At 33.5% G+C, this 18535-nt stretch overlaps 3 protein-coding genes across 8 annotated transcripts in view; 1 reads left to right on the plus strand and 2 right to left on the minus strand.

The window, feature by feature from the left end:
- The window catches only part of LOC126774458 (TBC1 domain family member 12-like), a 284024-nt gene extending 272173 nt beyond the window's left edge, over positions 1-11851 (minus strand). For all 6 annotated transcript variants that reach the window (XR_007669812.1, XR_007669811.1, XR_007669813.1 and 3 more), the window contains exon 1: positions 11034-11851. Coding sequence is in view for 3 of the 6 variants with exons in the window: in XM_050496012.1 (XP_050351969.1) it covers positions 11034-11464 (431 nt within the window). In the remaining 3 variants the exon portion in view is untranslated. The remainder of the gene's footprint in view (positions 1-11033) is intronic.
- LOC126774481 (retinol dehydrogenase 11-like) lies at positions 8738-10285 on the plus strand. Its single transcript, XM_050496044.1, has 2 exons — positions 8738-9784; positions 9867-10285. Exons 1-2 carry the CDS (start codon positions 9074-9076, stop codon positions 10212-10214), a joined length of 1059 nt encoding a protein of 352 aa, XP_050352001.1. The 5' UTR covers positions 8738-9073; the 3' UTR covers positions 10215-10285.
- A 4821-nt stretch (positions 11852-16672) lies between the features above and the next one.
- The window catches only part of LOC126774502 (uncharacterized), a 38418-nt gene continuing 36555 nt past the window's right edge, over positions 16673-18535 (minus strand). The window contains exons 33-35 of the mRNA XM_050496067.1: positions 18314-18478; positions 17474-17652; positions 16673-17025 (exon numbers count right to left, since the gene is read on the minus strand). Coding sequence (XP_050352024.1) covers positions 16942-17025; positions 17474-17652; positions 18314-18478 — 428 coding nt within the window. The 3' untranslated portion in view covers positions 16673-16941. The remainder of the gene's footprint in view (positions 17026-17473; positions 17653-18313; positions 18479-18535) is intronic.

Raw genomic sequence — 18535 nt, forward strand, 5'->3', positions numbered from 1 at the left:
AAAAAATCTCAGAAGAAACCAACCAACCAAGATCACGACCTTCACGATCTTTGGGACCAACGTAATTGTGAAGAGGTTTTGTTTATTTCTACATAATTTTCCTGATTCTTGCAAAAAATAATAGAATAATTTACCCGTTATAATATTAATAGAATATACTTTCATTTTAAGATAGGAACGTCGTATTTATTCATATAAAAATAAGAGACACATATATCTTTGCTATATAATGCGTATTATATAACATAGTGGGTTAGAACCCTTTTTTTAACGCTGTAAAAACGCATTAAGCGTTTCCCCGCGGAAGGTATGTGGGACTCGCTGTTATCCAAGGCGCCGAGTGCGCCCCGAACATCGAAATACCCACTAAAAAATCAGCGGTACTCTTTACGTCTTAACAAGGAACGCCACGGGATCGCTTGCGCATGCTACCGTGACGCTCTGAAGAATCCGTAAGAACCCCACATAACCCGATTCACTCCAAGATTCGAGTATCTTTAGAAGATTTCTCCTGTGTTTATAAATAAGGGAAGAACATAAAAGTCACTTGGCTGTACTTATACTGATAACTTTAAAGATAGTTCCGATTGTGTTGTACACGAGAAATTAATTGGATCATTGCCATCATTTCTCTTGTGTAAGATTAAAAAAGATAGCGAGTCTTTTAGACGTGCCAAATAAATGAAGCTATTGGATACCAGAGAATCGACACACTTACAAAAAATAACTTAATATGAAACATGATAAAATAATAATAGTTTCTATGAAGTGAATATAGGGAGTAGGTAGGTGACTAAGCTAATATTTAAATATACCAAAAGGACTGAGCAGTTATCAAAATATCATATTATGGAAGTTTAAATGCCATGACTCAGGCTTATTATCAGCTATAAACCGTAATATGATCGTAATTGTTATGACTAATATAAATAATTCGTTATTGTCAAAGTAGAATGCTTTAATAAGAATAACATTGCATTGTCTTAACAGTAAAATGTATCAGCAATTTACTGTTGTATAAATTATTGTAGAGCCTGACATAGAAAAAATCAACAACGTTTTTAAAAATGTTATTAGCAACGTTTTTTTTAAATTAAATAAAATCCAAAATCTAATTTATAATTCCACAATTTACTTAACTAAAACCAAACTCCATACATTATAAGCATTTAACTAGCGTCTATTTACTATCAAAAATAAACGATATACAAGTCCTTACTTATATCTTGTTTACGGGGTGATTATTAAACCATTCCGTCTCCTTCTTTCGAATGTTAAATCAATGATGATAGAGAGAAATAAGTGTTTAACTAAACACCGTCCACTGAACAGCGTTTGTAATAAAAGCGGAGAATGTTTAATGTAAGCCATTCGAAATCCTTGATCGATTCCAGGCACGATTGAAAGATTTACAAAGACGCTTCTCAATAAAGAATCCACTAAGCTACCCAGTTTGTAGTAACATAACAAAACACAAATACCACGTTTCTATTGTTGACTGGCTACAATGGAATGTTTTCACATTATTTCACTATACAAGGATATACTTAATACGAGATTCATATCATCGGATACGTAAGATCGTTATCAGGTTTTCAGATATAACGGGACACGATAAGACACGATTTTGTATGAAGTATCCACCTGTCTTCGACCTTATTGGTCTAGCAGTTCCTATTGATTCTTAAGCAATCAGACGATAATATATATGGATGTAGGTATTTCAAGTTGGATTAAAAATATTTAGTTAAATAGAACCAAAACAAAGTCTGTAATGATAACAGATCGTAAATATATGTCTACTAACTTAGAAAATAACTTCTGTAAATATATTTGGACTCAGCTATTCATAGTTTTTTTTTTATATGGAATAGGAAGGTGGACGAGCATATGGGCCACCTGATGGTAAGTGGTCACCAAACGCCCGTAGACATTGGCATTGTAAGAAATGTCAACCATCGCTTATAGCCAATGCGCCACCAACCTTGGGAACTAAGATTTTATGTCCCTTGTGCCTGTAATTACACTGGCTCACTCACCCTTCAAACCGGAACACAGCAATATCAAGTATTGCTGTTTTGCGGTAGAATATCTGATGAGTGGGTGGTACCTACCCAGACGAGCTTGCACAAAGCCCTACCACCAGTGAATAACGTCGTGAGTTTTAGCTTATCAATGGATGTTAGATTTGTCATATTTCTTATTAGCATCTAAATATACACAACTTGTCGAGTGTAAAAAATAAAATGCGTATCCATTTATGTCATGTACTTGAAACGACATGATCTTACAACACCAATATCAAATCATTGGTATCGATCCTTTATATAATTTCGTATATATATAAATTAAAATTAAATGACTTCAAAAGCAACTGCGAAAAGCAAAGAAAGCATTTTTTAAAGACTTCTCACGAGATTAAAGAGAACTTCTCATCTTATAAAAGAGCTTTTTGAGTGTCTCCAGAAATAAAACGAAACGAGAAATGAAACGTCTTTGATTTAATATAATTTACAGTTAAGAAAAATGAATCAGACCATAAATCCGCATTGTGATTATTATGCAGAGAACGTTGACGTAATCCTCAGTTCAGGATCGATGACTGACTGACAATAAACGTCATTAACAAAGGAGTCACAAAGTACGAGAGCGTGCATTAGTCATTACCAGTTACAATGGGACTAATTACCGCACTAAAACACAAATAGGTACGAATATATACCGTAACAGCCCGTGAAAGTCCCACTGCTGGGCTAAAGGCCTCCTCTCCTCTTTTTGAGGAGAAGGTTTGGAGCTTATTCCACCACGCTGCTCCAATGCGGGTTGGTGGAATACACATGTGGCAGAATTTCAGTGATATTAGACACATGCAGGTTTCCTCACGATGTTTTCCTTCACCGTAAAGCACGAGATGAATTATAATCGCAAATTAAGCACATGAAAATTCAGTGGTGCTTGCCCGGGTTTGAACCCACGATCATCGGTTAGGATTCCCGCGTTCTTACCACTGGGTATTATATACGATAATAGATTATACAGTCAAGGACGATGTTCTTAAATAGTTCACTGCAGTGACTTTCACTAACAAAACAAAACAAGTACAAGTATATTCTCACAATCAACTTCGTTGACTATATTTTGACCCCAAATTATAATATAATAATATTATAATAGTTATTATATAATTATAATTTGTTGTGTAGTCTTAAAATTATTATAAACCAGTTTCGCACGCAGCTTCGCTAGCATGTTCAAAGGGTTACCCTTTTTTTCTATAAAAAAGCCTTCCTTGGGGTTCAAGCTTGTTTCATACAAAATTTCATCCAAATCGGTTCAATGGTTTAGCCGTTAAAGCATAACATACAGACAAAGTCACTTCCACATTTATAATAGTAGTTATAGGTGAAATGATTAATATTAATATAACCGTCATTTATGCGATTTTTAAATTGATTATATCGTTACAATTTATAAAAAAAAAGTAAGGTTTTTGAAAGATCCTGACAGTTTCTGTTCGTTATCCCGTTGCACATATATTCACATTAAAATTAAAATTGCAACACAAAAACACGTTTCATGAAATATGTTTTAAATTTTAAAATGATGTAAGTAACAGAAGGAAAGGAAACCTTGGAAAATTAACAGCTGCAAAGCCTTAATAGACATGGTGACATTGTTGTTACTCTCCAAGGCGAAGGAACGTTAATGCTAAGGATATACAATATAGGACGTGTTAGCACTTCGCATATTAAATTTACTTTATAATATTGACTTCAATATATATATATATATATATATATATATATATATATATATATATATACATAAATATATACAATAGGAAGGCGGACGAGCATATGGGCCACCTGATGGTAAGTGGTCACCAACGCCCATAGACATTGGCACGGCACCTTGGGAACCTTGGGAACTAAGATGTTATGTCCCTTGTGCCTGTATTTACACTGGCTCACTCACCCTTCAAACCGGAACACAACAATACCAAGTACTGCTGCTTTGCGGTAGAATATCTGATGAGTGGGTGGTACCTACCCAGACGAGCTTGCACAAAGCTTTACCACCAGTAAAGGATTAAATGTGAAATTAATTTAATGATTTTCTTATAAAACTTATTTAACACTACCAGTTTTAATACTGATTTAATTGAAAGAATTTATAATTATTTAACAGTCGAGTTCAAATCAATTTCTAGTTTTAAGCAATTACGACAACTAACAAAGTCTATGATCAAATTGTTCATTAACTATATTACTTATGTTATAAAAACGAAAATGAGTTTGTTGTTTGTTACGCTTACGTCTTAACTAATTGACCAATCATCATGAAGTTATGGACACAAGTTGTCATGGGTACAGTAAAGGCCAAAGTGTACCTAAACCGCCCGCCCCCCTCCCTCACACACGGGCGGAAACTAGAATTTCATAAACGTAAAAACATTTACAAGGAAAAAGTTTGAAGTGCACGCAAGTTTCATGTTTGATATTTTTCATATTATACCTACTTCATTTATTTCAATGTTTATTCCATCTCTATTCAACATAGTAGGTAATATTCGAAGTTATGCGGTCCCTACTACAGGTTTAAACGCATCAGGTGACAGGCTGTCTGAGACGTTTAGTTGAGAGGATTGTAATAATACAGTTTTTTTGTTTGTGATTGTTTTTGTGTAACAAAAAATTTTATTCCAATTCAAATTAAAAAAAAATACAATTACATAATCTGATGATGTATCATCATGAAGACTTTTCAAGATTGACCAACTAAGTAGAAGATGTTATAGTGCAATAGTGCACGTAAACACATGTACATTCTTTATTCCCCCATTCTTTAATCCAAAGGTATGGCATTGCTTTCAGACGAAACAGCTAACTTCCAAACTCGGTACGACAACTAAAAACTACTTGACAGTAAAACCCAACAATCTATTTAACCATCCGAGAATTGAATCTATAGAAGCAGCTGTCACATGTACTCCAAAATAATACAGATTCTTAAAGTAAAAACATTTTAAAAAATCAATAACAATTTAAAGAACGACGGTTGTTAAAGTTTAACTTCACTTCACTTCCCACAAAATAAAAAGCGTCAACACAAGTTTTCTTTAAAGTAATTAAACTGTAACTTCATGTTCAAGGACATTTAATTTTTATCGGACAAAAACAAACTGTATCTGCGAAATGTTATTTCTTGAGTACTCAGACGCATCCTGTTCTATATTCATTATGATACAAAAAATCATCATCAATATGTAAGTATGTGGGTGAAGCCGAACAAAATATTTGTTCCATTTTTAATTTTCTTCATCCGTGAAATCCTCTATTCAACCTTTGTCCGAAACTTATACTAAAAACCTTTGTTATTATGGTAACATCGCTATGTTTCACACTCAAGGCATGTCAACGATGATTGTAAGTATAACATTGTCATAATAAACCTGCAATGGATGAACGACATCTCAATAAACACTTAAGAGCAAGTAACAGAGAAGGGGTCGATGTAGTGTCAGTCGGGTAGCGTTGCCTTCGTGAACAGGTTTTCGAAGTATCAGGTTTGGCCGTTCTACGTTCCGTATGCTCGTGTCCGCTTCAATTTTATAGCACATTGTTCGGAGAAACTGGTACACGTTAGGTTTATTTTTATTTACATCCAGCAGTGCTGTTCAGTAAGAACTTACTCCGTATATCAGAAATGTTAAAAGATATACCTCTTACGATGATACACTTTTTCGAAGCATATACCTTTAAATATTTGAATTATTTCAGTCAATGGCAAATATCACTTCCTGATACATCACAATCGTGTTCTGCGAAGAGTATTGAGTTCGTAAATACAGAATATCTCCTAAAATAAAATCTAACGATAAGTGGTTTAGTAATATTAATTTAATGTGAAATTAATTTAATGCGGATTTTATTGAACGGTGAAAGGAGAAATTGCTTAATATTTCAAAGTTAAGACATTGGCTGTTAATTTGGTGTTTACAACACTATTGAGGCATGCTTTATTATGTGTTGCAAGACTTAATCCATTTATACCAGCAGAATATAACACACATATTCGAAGTACAATAGATATAGAAAAATAAAATCAAACAAATGTATGTTTTTTGAAACCAGATTAGTAATTTCTTCGTGAATCAGAAAAAGTTTTTCTTCATTATAATATTATTATAATATAGAAGAGGGTTCTTCAAACTACAGCCGGCTTGTACCGGGCAGCTGCAATACCAATCGAGCTGTATATATAATGCTTATACTTGGCATCGACATGAAGAAGTACTTGTTTTAACTAAAACGTGATGAGTTCGCCAGCTCTTTTAAAACTAAGTAAGGGGTGAATCCCTTGCGGTAAAAAAATTAGAATCATGATTTATAATACACTGGAATTTCAGATGCTCCTCTATAAATCCAGAGAAGTAAATAGGGTATGAGGTTATCCGTTTATAATGCGTAGTAATAAACTTGATCACTTCAAGCGGAAAACAATGCGCTTAAAAATAAATTCTTTGAATAACCTTCATCGTTTTTTTATTAGTTTTGGTCACAAGGAGCAATAAGTACAGATAGTATGAATGACATCAACTCCATAGTTAATATTTTTTATACAACATAGTTTTATAGCTGGAAACAACGATAATTTACAGATAAGTTATCATTGATATCATATAACGGCACACAGCTATGTCATTTAATATTAATTATCATAACACCTTGAACTTTTTCGAAAAAATAATCCATAAAAAAATAGTTTATCACAAAAAAAAAAACAAAGTTAGTAATTATAAGATATTTATTATGGTATAAAACATATTTTCGTTATTTTATTTTGGTTTCCGACAAAACGCCCTAATTTTTAGGATAGCTTGGCTTAGTTAAGGTGTGCTCCATCGTTTTTCTTAGCGACCAGGGCTCCAATTCTACCAACAATTTGCCACTTGTAACGCAGATTCAAAGGGTAATCGTACAACTGTGTTCCTATTCTACTAATACAACGATCAAGCTGCGGTTCGAAGTTGGTTCGGAAAATAATCGGGAACGTATCGTAACCGTTATAAATTATTAGAATTGAAACGCAGTACTTTAAAATATGCGCCATTGTTACATTGTAATGATGCCGCAATAAAAAATAAGTATAACAATAATAAATCATTACTTATTACGTATACGTAAGCTTTTTTTTAATAAAATTGTCAGAAATAATCTTTTTATCTAATTTCTAACAGATGTATAATTGTATATGGAAATCATTTTATTAAAATAAAGCTCCAACTATAAGGTAAATATTAGCTATTTTTGAGCGTAAATACATCACGGAGTAATCATTGATGTTTTGCTAAATATCAATAATTCTTTAACTTAATAACGGAAGCAACACTGAATTCTAGATCTATTTTATAGAATAGGAAGGCAGACGAGCATATGGGCCACCTGATGGTAAGTGGTCACCAAAGCCCATATACATTGGCTTTGTAAGAAATGTTAACCATCGCTTACATCACCAATGCGCCACCAACCTTGGGAACTAAGATGTTATGTCCCTTATGCCTGTAATTACACTGGCTCACTCACCCTTCAAAACGGAACACAACAATACCAAGTACTACTGTTTTGCGGTAGAATATCTGATGGTATTGAAAGGTTAGATTTTAAAAGTTAATCAACTAATCTGTCGCACGATTTAATTTGATTTTTCTTTCAATTTAAACTTGTATACTTTAAGGTACACCAAAGAGATAAAAAAAAAATACAAAACATATATACAACGTAAATTTGAGTAGCATACAACTTTGGCAACCTAATCGCAACATAGCGATCTCTTCCAGGGAACCAACGGTGTAAGCCTGTAAGGAATAATTTATTACACCACCACCTACCTACATATCCTATATGTGGTAGGTGGTACTATAATAATAATAAATAAAATAACATAAATCTATAAGAAAAACAAACAAATAAATAAATTTCAATATAAATATTAAACACCACGTATACTAATAAATTAATTATATTATCTATACACACTAAAATTACAAGTATTACATACAATATATAATAAACACAATAGGTCTTCAAACAAAATGAGTACTAAAAAAACACAAAAGAAAAAAAATGATTGGTGATAAGGAATTTGAGACAAAGAGTGATCTTTTACAAGTTTTTTTATAACATTCCATCTCTTTCACTCTTGTTGTAATCGGGTTAATCTTAGTTCAATCGTCACGCGCCACCGGTAAGGTAACAGATCAAAGACCCTTAATTAAGTGCCTCGATGCCGGAGGATTGAACTCGACTACCCACTTCGAAAATATGAGTTAGAAACCGTTAACTACGTATATTTATCTCGTTTCCTCTTACGTCACGCGACATGTGAGTAGTAAACATAGTGATAAGCTCTATTATTATTTAGATATGTCGATATTCAGATTATGATTGAAAATTATATATGTTGTTTAAAAATTATTTTACTCCGGTTCAACCAATTCTGTTGTTAAACAAAGACAAAATTAGTACGCTTTAGAAACGTTGAAAAAAATTACCCAAAAATCTTATCAGTTCGATATTAAGAGACGCTTTAGTTTAGAAATACTTATAACCTAAATATCGTTTCAATATTGAAAGAATTTCATATGCATAATTTAAACGATAAATAAAAATGGTTACGCTCGTATTGGAAATCGCATAGACGGACAATGCTAAATGACGTAACGCGCATGCGATACGTTTGAATTCGCTAACGAGTCGCATAAAAGACAACCAGTAACATTCCGACCTCCCTAGTAAGCGGAATGTTATGAACTATTATTATTTTATCACAGAAGATACTATTAGAAATAAATACAACATACAACTCCCAGACTGCGTAAAATGATGTTTTTGTTATAATATGTTGTTTTTCTAACATAAACAGTTAATATATTCATTACCGTATACAGATCGGACTAACGGTACATTGAATACTAACAGAGAAGCGAGAGAAAGCGTAGAGGATTTCATTCGAGTGAAAGCCAGACGCCAGTGCACAAGTTGTGTTTCGAACGCAAAATATAACCTCGAAAATGTCGCTCTTGATAACGTCAGCGGCCATAACAATAACAATTGCGTCAGCAATTTACTGGTACATCAATAGACATAAGCCGATCAAACATATATTGAGTGAATTGAGATACACGATTGACATGCAGGGAGCCGGCGCAGGAGGCTTGATAGACGACTGGGTGAGCGTGTGGATAAATAAAATAGAATTACCAGACGCGTCAAACAAAATAGCAGTGATAACGGGCGGCGCTCGCGGAATAGGCACGGAAGTCGTACGTGGACTTCTAAAGGCAAACATGACAGTGATAATGGGTGTTCGAAATCCGAATTCAGTTGAAAAATTCATTGAAACAATGGAAAACGGAAAGAGAATTCGAGCATATCCATTAGATCTATTGTCTTTGGAATCAGTAAAGGAGTTTGCTGATAGTGTCCTAAAAGAATTTCCAGAAATCAATCTATTAGTAAATAACGCTGGCATTATGTTCGGAGATTATAAACTAACCAAAGATGGTTTTGAAATGCAACTGGCTGTGAATCATCTGAGTCATTTTTATTTGACACATTTATTGTTGCCTGCGCTTAAACGCAGTGGGAGAATGGAGGAGCCATCGAGAGTCATTAACGTTTCTTCCTGTGCTCATTACCCAGGGAAAATATATTTTGATGATATTAATATGAAGGAACATTATGACACTACTGCAGCCTATGCTCAATCAAAACTCGCACAGGTGACATATTTTTAAATAATTAAGTAGTACTATCATAATAATTAAAATTTCTATTATAAATAAATATTTTATTTTCTTACAGCTAATGACGGCAAGATATATTAACAAGTTATTTGAAGACAAGGATTGTCCTGTAAAATGTTACTCTGTCCATCCCGGGATTGTTGATACAGATCTATTTGAAAAGACTAATTTTTCAAATTTACCTTGGCTCCGAAGAATGTTCTTTAAGACACCAGAAAAAGGGGCTGTTTCGATTCTTTATGCATGCTTTAATAAAGACATTTTAGCAAAAGGTGGTTTATACATTAGCAACTGTAAAGAAGGTTTCAGTAACAGATTCTCTAAGAATGAAAAACACCAAGAAAAACTATTTCAATTGAGTTGCGACTTAGTTGGAATTCAAGCACAGAATTTTGGTAGAAATTAGTATTATACTTTTGTATTACCCATTTATAATGTTTTACAATCCAAATATGGTATTTTTTTACACTTGTTTAAACTATATTTAATATTTATAATAAATATATATTTTTCTTAATTGCGTTTATATCTGATCCCAGAACCAGTCACTTATCAAACAATTTTTTTTAGCTTAACTAAATTGTAAATAATACAAAAAAATATATATATTTGTAAAAAGTTACAGCAGTTTATGAATATTATTAAAAAAAAGGCTAGACCGGATATATTTTTAGTAACACTTATAATAAGTAATTACTACAAATCACACTCAGAAATAAGTTATTTCTTAGGTGACATAAAGATTCAGGAAATGAATGGTAATATTTACTACTCCATACTCTGAGTAATGTGAAGAACATAATACCAATATGACAAACTTACATGTACAAATAATTCATACTTTACTACTTTTCATATTAAAATGAGATATATATTATAAAATGTGAATGGATAAAGTGGTTTTATTTTATAGTAATTTTTGCAGCATTATATAAAATAGAAAGGCTTCTTAATATATATTTTATTTATAAAAGAAACATATTTTATATCACACATAAGATTTCTAAAACTAACTTTCCATTTATGCTGCTTTGATTTTTTAAATGATTATATAATAATTGAAACAAGTGATACCTAGCATTATTTAAATGTAGGCTTAAGTTAAGAATGATTATTATAATTAATACAGTTTCTGCATTCAAAGAAAAAGTTTAACACACTATAAAGATATGTGCATAGTATGTTTTTTTTTAATAAAAAGGCAGAATATTTTCATTTTACTAACCTGCTAAAGAATCCAGATAGTCCTTTCTTCTTTAATTTTGTTTGTTCTTGAACAGTATTGACTTCGGCAAGATCATCTTCCTTTGATGCACTGGATCCTAGGGAACACTCTGATAGACTCGAGACGGTGCTGGAGAAAGATCCTCCATCCTTGCCGCGCTGATGACCATTTACACTGCCACCCCATTGTAATGTACTCTTTGGCGAATCACTGGTATCACTCTTTTCACAGGTCGATATAGAAAAATTCCCTTCGTCACTGAAACTACTCTTCTTTGACAATTTATCAATGTCGTCCGAAGTGTCCTCTACTTGCTTTTCGACCTTAGGACTCACGAAATGTAGCTGTTTCGTAATCGGATTGTACGCTAGTTGTATGTTATCTAGGGCTTCGCTGAGGCGCATCCCGCCTTTTTGGCAAGGTGTCGACATCGCAAAGATTCAAAAATCGAACAGCGTTTATAAATTCCATCCATTTTTCAAGAAACCTTGTTTAACTGATTCCTCAGTAATGGTCTCATTATTAATCATTATTGTAATTATTTGCAAATCTTAACACTATAACTCGTTATCTTAAATCGTTATTTATAATACACATCACAAACGAAAACAATCGACGTAAATATTCCAAAACAAATTAGAGAAATTATATTAATGTGTCGTAAATATACACTATTAAAGACAGTTTAATAATTTATTTACACTAAAAACGCTTATTTAATTTATAAAAAAAATCAATACTACCACTAACACTACGCTTTAATACAATAAATCATACGGAACTAAAACATAAAGCAAAGCAACACACCCACCACCCTTTCCTTTCCACTGTAAATAAATTGACATTGGCATCTGGCATTGCTTGTAATAAACTACGATCTCTGCGTTATATTATTCGAACAAGTAAAAAAGGTTAATGCATTCAACTTGCTTAAAGCAGTAGCGTAGATTTTTAATTTGGTCAATCTATATACGTCAGTTGTACATTTTCCGAACGAAATGTCATTATATTATTAAATGATACAACTTTTGTATCTGACTTACATTTTTGGTTATAATTAAATAATAAAAATAAATATTACTTGTCTTATCCAATCGATCCGACAAATACTCAAAAAATGAAGTATTATCTCAAACAGCAATACTTAGTTCCAGAGGTTGGTGGCGCATTGACGATTTAATCAAAATCATTTATTTGCCAGTCCGATCATATATTTAAAAAAAACGTAATTCATATTGTTTAATGAGCTAATGTTCCAAATTCACCGTGTCGTGTTTATTGTTGCGTTATAATACTATTACTGTATATAACTAACTTCTTATGCATTAAATTGCTAATAAGAAACGACATTAACTAGGGGGTATTTTTTCTATGAATTAAAGGTTTTTTGCCGTGTTAATTTTTACGCTATGCTTTATTGGATACGTGATGTAATTCTGTGATGTCATGTTAGCCGCTTCTACCAATTATGTATGGAGTTCCTTAATACATATTATAAATGCTATAATTATAAATGCAAAGTTTGTGAGGGTGGATTAATGGATATTTGTTACTTTACTGTTCAAAAACGACTGATTGTATTAGGTTGTAATTTAGAATAGAGATAGTATGTAAAATAATTAATAGCTTTTGGCGGTAAAAACGTTAATGTTGCCGCAGGTCTAAAAATTGATTTTAATACGTAAAGACTTATAATACTACGGTGGAACCGTAGTATTACAGATGAGATAAGTAAAGTTATAGATTATTTAAAAAAAACTAAAACTATTTAAATATATTCGGTTTCTTACCATTCATTAAACAAATCTCGATACTGATAGATGTATTCCCTAAAAATAAGGATTTTTTTTAAACAGGTAACCCTCATACACTAAGATGTGCCTGGCGCCCCTGTCAATGTCATTGGAACTGTCGCACTCGTAGACGAGACGATTTCCTTCTCATTTACACAAGAGAGAGAACGAAAATTACGTTACAATAGAAAGATAGAATACAAGACAGAGATAGAAATATCAAATCTTTTTTCCCCTATCACGTAACCAAACTTGAAAGAGAGAATGCTAATCCAGTACCATATAAAGATGCTGAAGTACTGTTGATAACGGAAACAAAAAAAACAATGCAACACTTTTTTGATCTAGTTGAAAAACCAACAAAATATTTTAAATAACAAAATGTATAATAAATATTAAGCAGTAAAATTTAATAACCTCATTTTGTTTTAATTAAATCCTGAAAATTATTTATCTCCCAAAACAGCGCTTGCAGTTACTATGGCAACATTATACGCACTCATTGACAAACTATCTCTGCCTCAATCGCGACTTCACGGCCCCTGGGTCTATTAAAATCTCTGTCTACGGTCGCACTTTATAGGTGACGTCAATAATTAGGAAGATGTAAATTTAAAAAAATGTTTTCTTTTTTGTACTAAAGTAATCTTTAAATGATTATAATAACATATGTGAAAAAATTATGATTATATCATGTAAACTTTTTTATAGCTAAATCAAGTTAGGCGCTCTCGTATAATTCTTGCTCCGTCCGAGTTTTGACTGTGACGTCACTTCGCCCAATCGTTATTGAGGGCGACTCTTGCGATACGCGCGTTGATAATTTTGTATTTATTTTATCCTTCTTTGTGATTTGACGCCCCACATACGTTCTTTCACTTATAATAATATTAGAACGATTATTAATGTATTATTTTATGCTAAAATAAGAGCAGTATATTCACGTAGACTAACAAATAATCTACCGAAAGTCGATCTTATGATTGCGGATTTTTTCACAAATCACGTGAAATATATTAGTGAGCTTATTATTATTGTTTATTTTAATCATTTGTTAATGCAGATTGGTCATAACTGTGATCGGCAATAAATCCGTATTCTTCTTGTAAATAGTGCTTTTCGCTTTCGATAGAAGATAATATCGTTATAGAATATAATATACATTTCCTACATTTTAATTTTACATACACAGTTCGGGGCGCGATAGTTACAATATAGAGCCACGGCATATTATGGTAAATTTACCCCTGATGAAAGTGCAAATGAAATGATGAAACAATCTCGAATGTGAAGGATGCAAACATAGTATGGCATTGGTCACATAGCGATGTCAGGAACCTACTTGTAGTGAAATAAACTGTTACTGGAAGAAACCTTTTTTATGTAAAACAAGCAAACAAGCAGGAGGCTCTCCTGATGGAAAGTGATTACCACGGTCCAAGGACACCTGCAACACCGAAGTGCTTGCAGGTGCGTTGTCAGCCTTAAAGGAATGCGGAGGCTTAAGCTTTTCTTGAAGGTTTCTATGTCATAACGGTTCGGAAAAGTCGCCGGGTAATATGGTTCCGCAGAGTGGCTGTGCGAGGCAGGAAATGCTTTAAAGATAACGCTGTAGTAGTGGATTTCCAGACATCGAGATGGTATGGATGGGAATTTAGAATTTAGACACGATATCCGGTGGTGAAATTCAGTGCCTGGGATTAATCTAAACAGCTCCTCAGAGCATTCCCCGTAAAAGATGCGATAGAAGATGCAGAGTGATAACATCTCTCCCGCCCAGAGATGAGAGCAGTACTCCATGTGGGGCTGAATTTTCGTCTTGTAGAAATTTAGGCGAAGAGCTGACGTGAAATACTGAATTACCTTGTTGAGCATACAAGGCTAAATTGGCTTCATCTTCCAATAGACCGCGGAACCTAACGTCCTAATACTGGATTTGGTAGCGAGGCGGTATTCTCAAAATGAGAGGATATGACAAAAGGTGTCATTTTAGAAGTCATCGCGCTAACTTGTGTCGTATTGGGGTTGAGTTTTACCAAGTTTGCTTGGCCCCAATCTCAGGCTTTGGTTACAAACGGGTATAAGCACTTGTTATTTCAGACACAAGTTTATACTCATGGACGTGTTCCCGACAAATATTAGCGCGGCCGGTATATAAGGCGTCCACAGTGCTGTCGTCTGCCAACATTGAATAATGCTAATTTGCACATGTCATTAATATGCAGAAGAAGCAGAGTATGTGATAACACGCATCCTTGTGGAACACTAGAATTGACGAATTTTTAGTCAAAGCATGCACCGTCAACAACGACCTAGGTGGTCCGATCTGGCAAAACTGGCGATCCAGTTGCATTATTTCCTGCGAAGCTCATAAAAGAAAGCTTCGAAACAAGTGCTTTATGCTATATCAATCAAAGGCTATTTCTATGTCCAGACTAACTGCTAATTTTGTTGTAGTTGACTACTTTAGCCCAATCAACTACTTCAGCCCATCAGTCAGGTAAACTAGAAGATCACCGGAAGTAGCTTTACGTTTAATTCTATACTGTAACATGGCGGTTGAAAAGTGACCTTATAAGCCTATTTGAATGAAGAATTCTTTGATTTAATTTGTATCATATGTACTATATTAGACTACGTATTTGACTTTCAAAGAAACATAATATGGTAAAAATCAATTTCAATGGGTTACAGTCATTAAGGATTTTTTCAACTTACATAATCGGCGATACGGCGTTGTTCACAAATTATCTTCAAGATTAATAATAAGCCTAAGATTAATATTGAAATGCATTTTTCATCGATACAAACTTATGACAACACTATCGGTATTCAACGTATCAATCCCAAATCGATTCATAGGCGTCCTAAAGACGTCCTCGTCGCCCCCGATGGTAAAATCTCATCGGCCAACGCTAACTTGTTAGGGAACACAATGAACACACACCGACCCCGTCGGCGGGGTCGACGACACTCTTTCATTACGTCCCGTCGACGCTTAGGCGTATGACGGCATTATAACGCAGGAGTCCTCCCCTCCCGATTTCAACGGAGTCCTAAGCCGAGGTCCGGCCTCAAAGGAGGCACCCCTAGGACGCCCGTCTCTCTTGAGCCCTGTGTGGCTCCCAACATCCGGCTGAGTTCAACTCGCCCATCCCGCCCGGTGACGCTGTAGATGCCAATAAGGCCAACAGTATTACACATTTCGAAAAAAAACGTATCAAGGCCGTTATTACGAACATTCTGAATTATGTTTATATTAAACTAATACTAATATTACAATAACTAGCCTGTAAAAATTAAATGTTTGATCCTCAAACTAAAAACTTATAAATATGACAAATTTTACTACTAAGGTACTAATATTAAAATGCTCACCACGAAAACATCTACTTGTTTTTGTTGATAATATATATGGAAAAAGTATTTTTCCCGAGTTCTATTTGTTGAATTAGTATGCTATGGTACTGTCTAATAAATATTTCATATATTTATTAGACAGTACCTTTATTTTTTTATACTAACCAAAATATAAATAAAATTAAGAATAACGCGAAAATTTTGACACTGGACGATGTGACGTCACGCGTCGATCGCTCCTTTAAGAAAAGAATTTAAGAACTTGAAACTAAAAAAAAAACTATATAAAATTTATTTTTGCAGATATCGTAAAAAAGTAAAAAGTATTTTTTATATTTTAAATAGGATTTTTTGAGATCATAAAAAAATAAGCTCATCTTCCTAATTGTATGACGTCGATTCTTATTTTGTCAACTGGTAACCCCAATTAATTTGTAGAGTTATGATCATTGAATGGATTTAAAATGTTATAAATAAAATTCCATATCAAATATGAAAATAATTTATTTGGTGTCTAATTCCTGTTACATATATTTATTTAATTGGCAGCCTCAGCTTTATCACAGATTGAGGCTACAGATAAATAACTAAACTATTACAAAAATATATTTATCGTTACTGTTTATTTACAATTAAATACGAATTACGCACAAAGTTAACAGAAATCATAGAAAACCACGGGGAATCATCACACGCAATCATTTGCAATTTACAAAAAATACTTAAATATAAAATAATACTAACAAAATAATACATTAACTCGTAGATTGATTTGATTCTCTGTTGCGTAACTCCGGGAACAGCTCCAATACACAGAGGTCCAACAGATTGTAGAACAACTGAAATGATAAAAAAAATATCATTATTATTAGTTATTATGTCATTATTGTTAAATAAATGTCATTATATTTCCTTTGATAGCTGTTTTGGTATTTTATATACATTTAGTTTAAAAAAAAAACACCGAGATATAATATGTCTATTTAATCAAATATTTGAGAAGTTCGTTCTAAATTGTAAAATTGATTAAATATTTAAAAACTAAATTTTAATTACAAGTCTATTTTCGGTTTATTAAAGCTCTTTTATAAATATAATTAATATAAGAAATACGAAAGTGAGTTTGTTTATTTTTTACGCTTTTAAGGTTTAACTACTTAAGAGATCATCATTAAATTTTGCAAAATTTTACAAAAACGAAAAATACTAACGGTATCTACCACCTTACGACCCCCCCCCCCCGCCCTTCCTTAACCGCGGACGGAGACTAATTCAATAAGTTATTACCTGTTTGTTAAGCTGCGGGCACTGTATAACCTCAAAGGCTGTCAACACCGAAGTGGGCAGGCCTTGCCCAAAAGCGATAGTTGCAGACACAGGTATTGTCTGCAGGAGCTGTTGTTTCGCCAGCTCACGTTGCTTCAGAGGGTCTACGTGAGCCGTGGACTTCTTGCCGAAGAGAATATCTGTAAAAAGAAAAACATAAATTAACTTTTACTCACCATTTAAATTAACTTAGGAATTTATATATATTCTTAAATACATATTGTATTTTATTGAACGCTAATCCATTATATATATCGTTGACCATATTTAGTGTTAAAAAAAGTTATGATTAAGATGCTACAATTAATGTTGAAAATATTTTCGTAAAATTTCCATGGTATGGACTTATTAACTGTAATATGGACTAAGAATATTTAGTTTTATGACACAGGATGACAATATTAATTAAAATTGTTAAAAAATCCTGTCACTTGTTGGTGTCACTAAAATAATATTCTCCGGAACAGCCTGTGAATGTCCCACTGCTGGGCTAAAGGCCTCCTCTCCCTTTTTGAGGAGAAGGTTTCGAAGTTTATTTCACCACGCCGCTCCAGTGCGTTGGTGGAATGCACATGTAGCAGAATTTCAGTGAAATTAGACACACGCCGGTTTCCTCACGATGTTTTCCTTCACCGTAAAGCACGAGATGAATTATAATCACATGAAAATTCAGTGGAGCTTGGCCGGGTTTGAACCCACGATCATCGGTTAAGATTCACCCATTCTTACCACTGGGCCATCTACACAATAATGTTATATCGAACTTAAATAATATTAATACAGATTCGTATGGAAACTCACCGTGACCCAAACGTATTAAGTGCGCGAGCCGCCGTTCAGTGAGCAAGTCACACAAGCCGCGGTTGAGCGCCGCGTTGAACATGTCGTCCAGGGTGTGGCGCACCATACCGAAAACGTTACCGACGATCCCCGTCACAAAGGTCCTCGCCTTTACCACCTTCAATACTGAAAATATATTGAGTAACTTCAATTAGTGTCTCTTTAATGATTATTTTTCTTATT

This window comes from Nymphalis io, chromosome 16 (genome assembly GCF_905147045.1).
Source record: "Nymphalis io chromosome 16, ilAglIoxx1.1, whole genome shotgun sequence".
Lineage (NCBI taxonomy): Eukaryota > Metazoa > Arthropoda > Insecta > Lepidoptera > Nymphalidae > Nymphalis > Nymphalis io.

What these genes read in the sequence shown, in the direction of transcription:
- LOC126774481 (XM_050496044.1), top strand. Translation starts at nt 9,074, where the DNA reads ATGTCGCTCTTGATAACGTCAGCGGCCATAACAATAACAATTGCGTCA. An exon ending in CTCAATCAAAACTCGCACAG is followed by an intron (nt 9,785 to 9,866) that starts GTGACATATTTT and finishes ATTTTCTTACAG; the next exon opens with CTAATGACGGCAAGATATAT.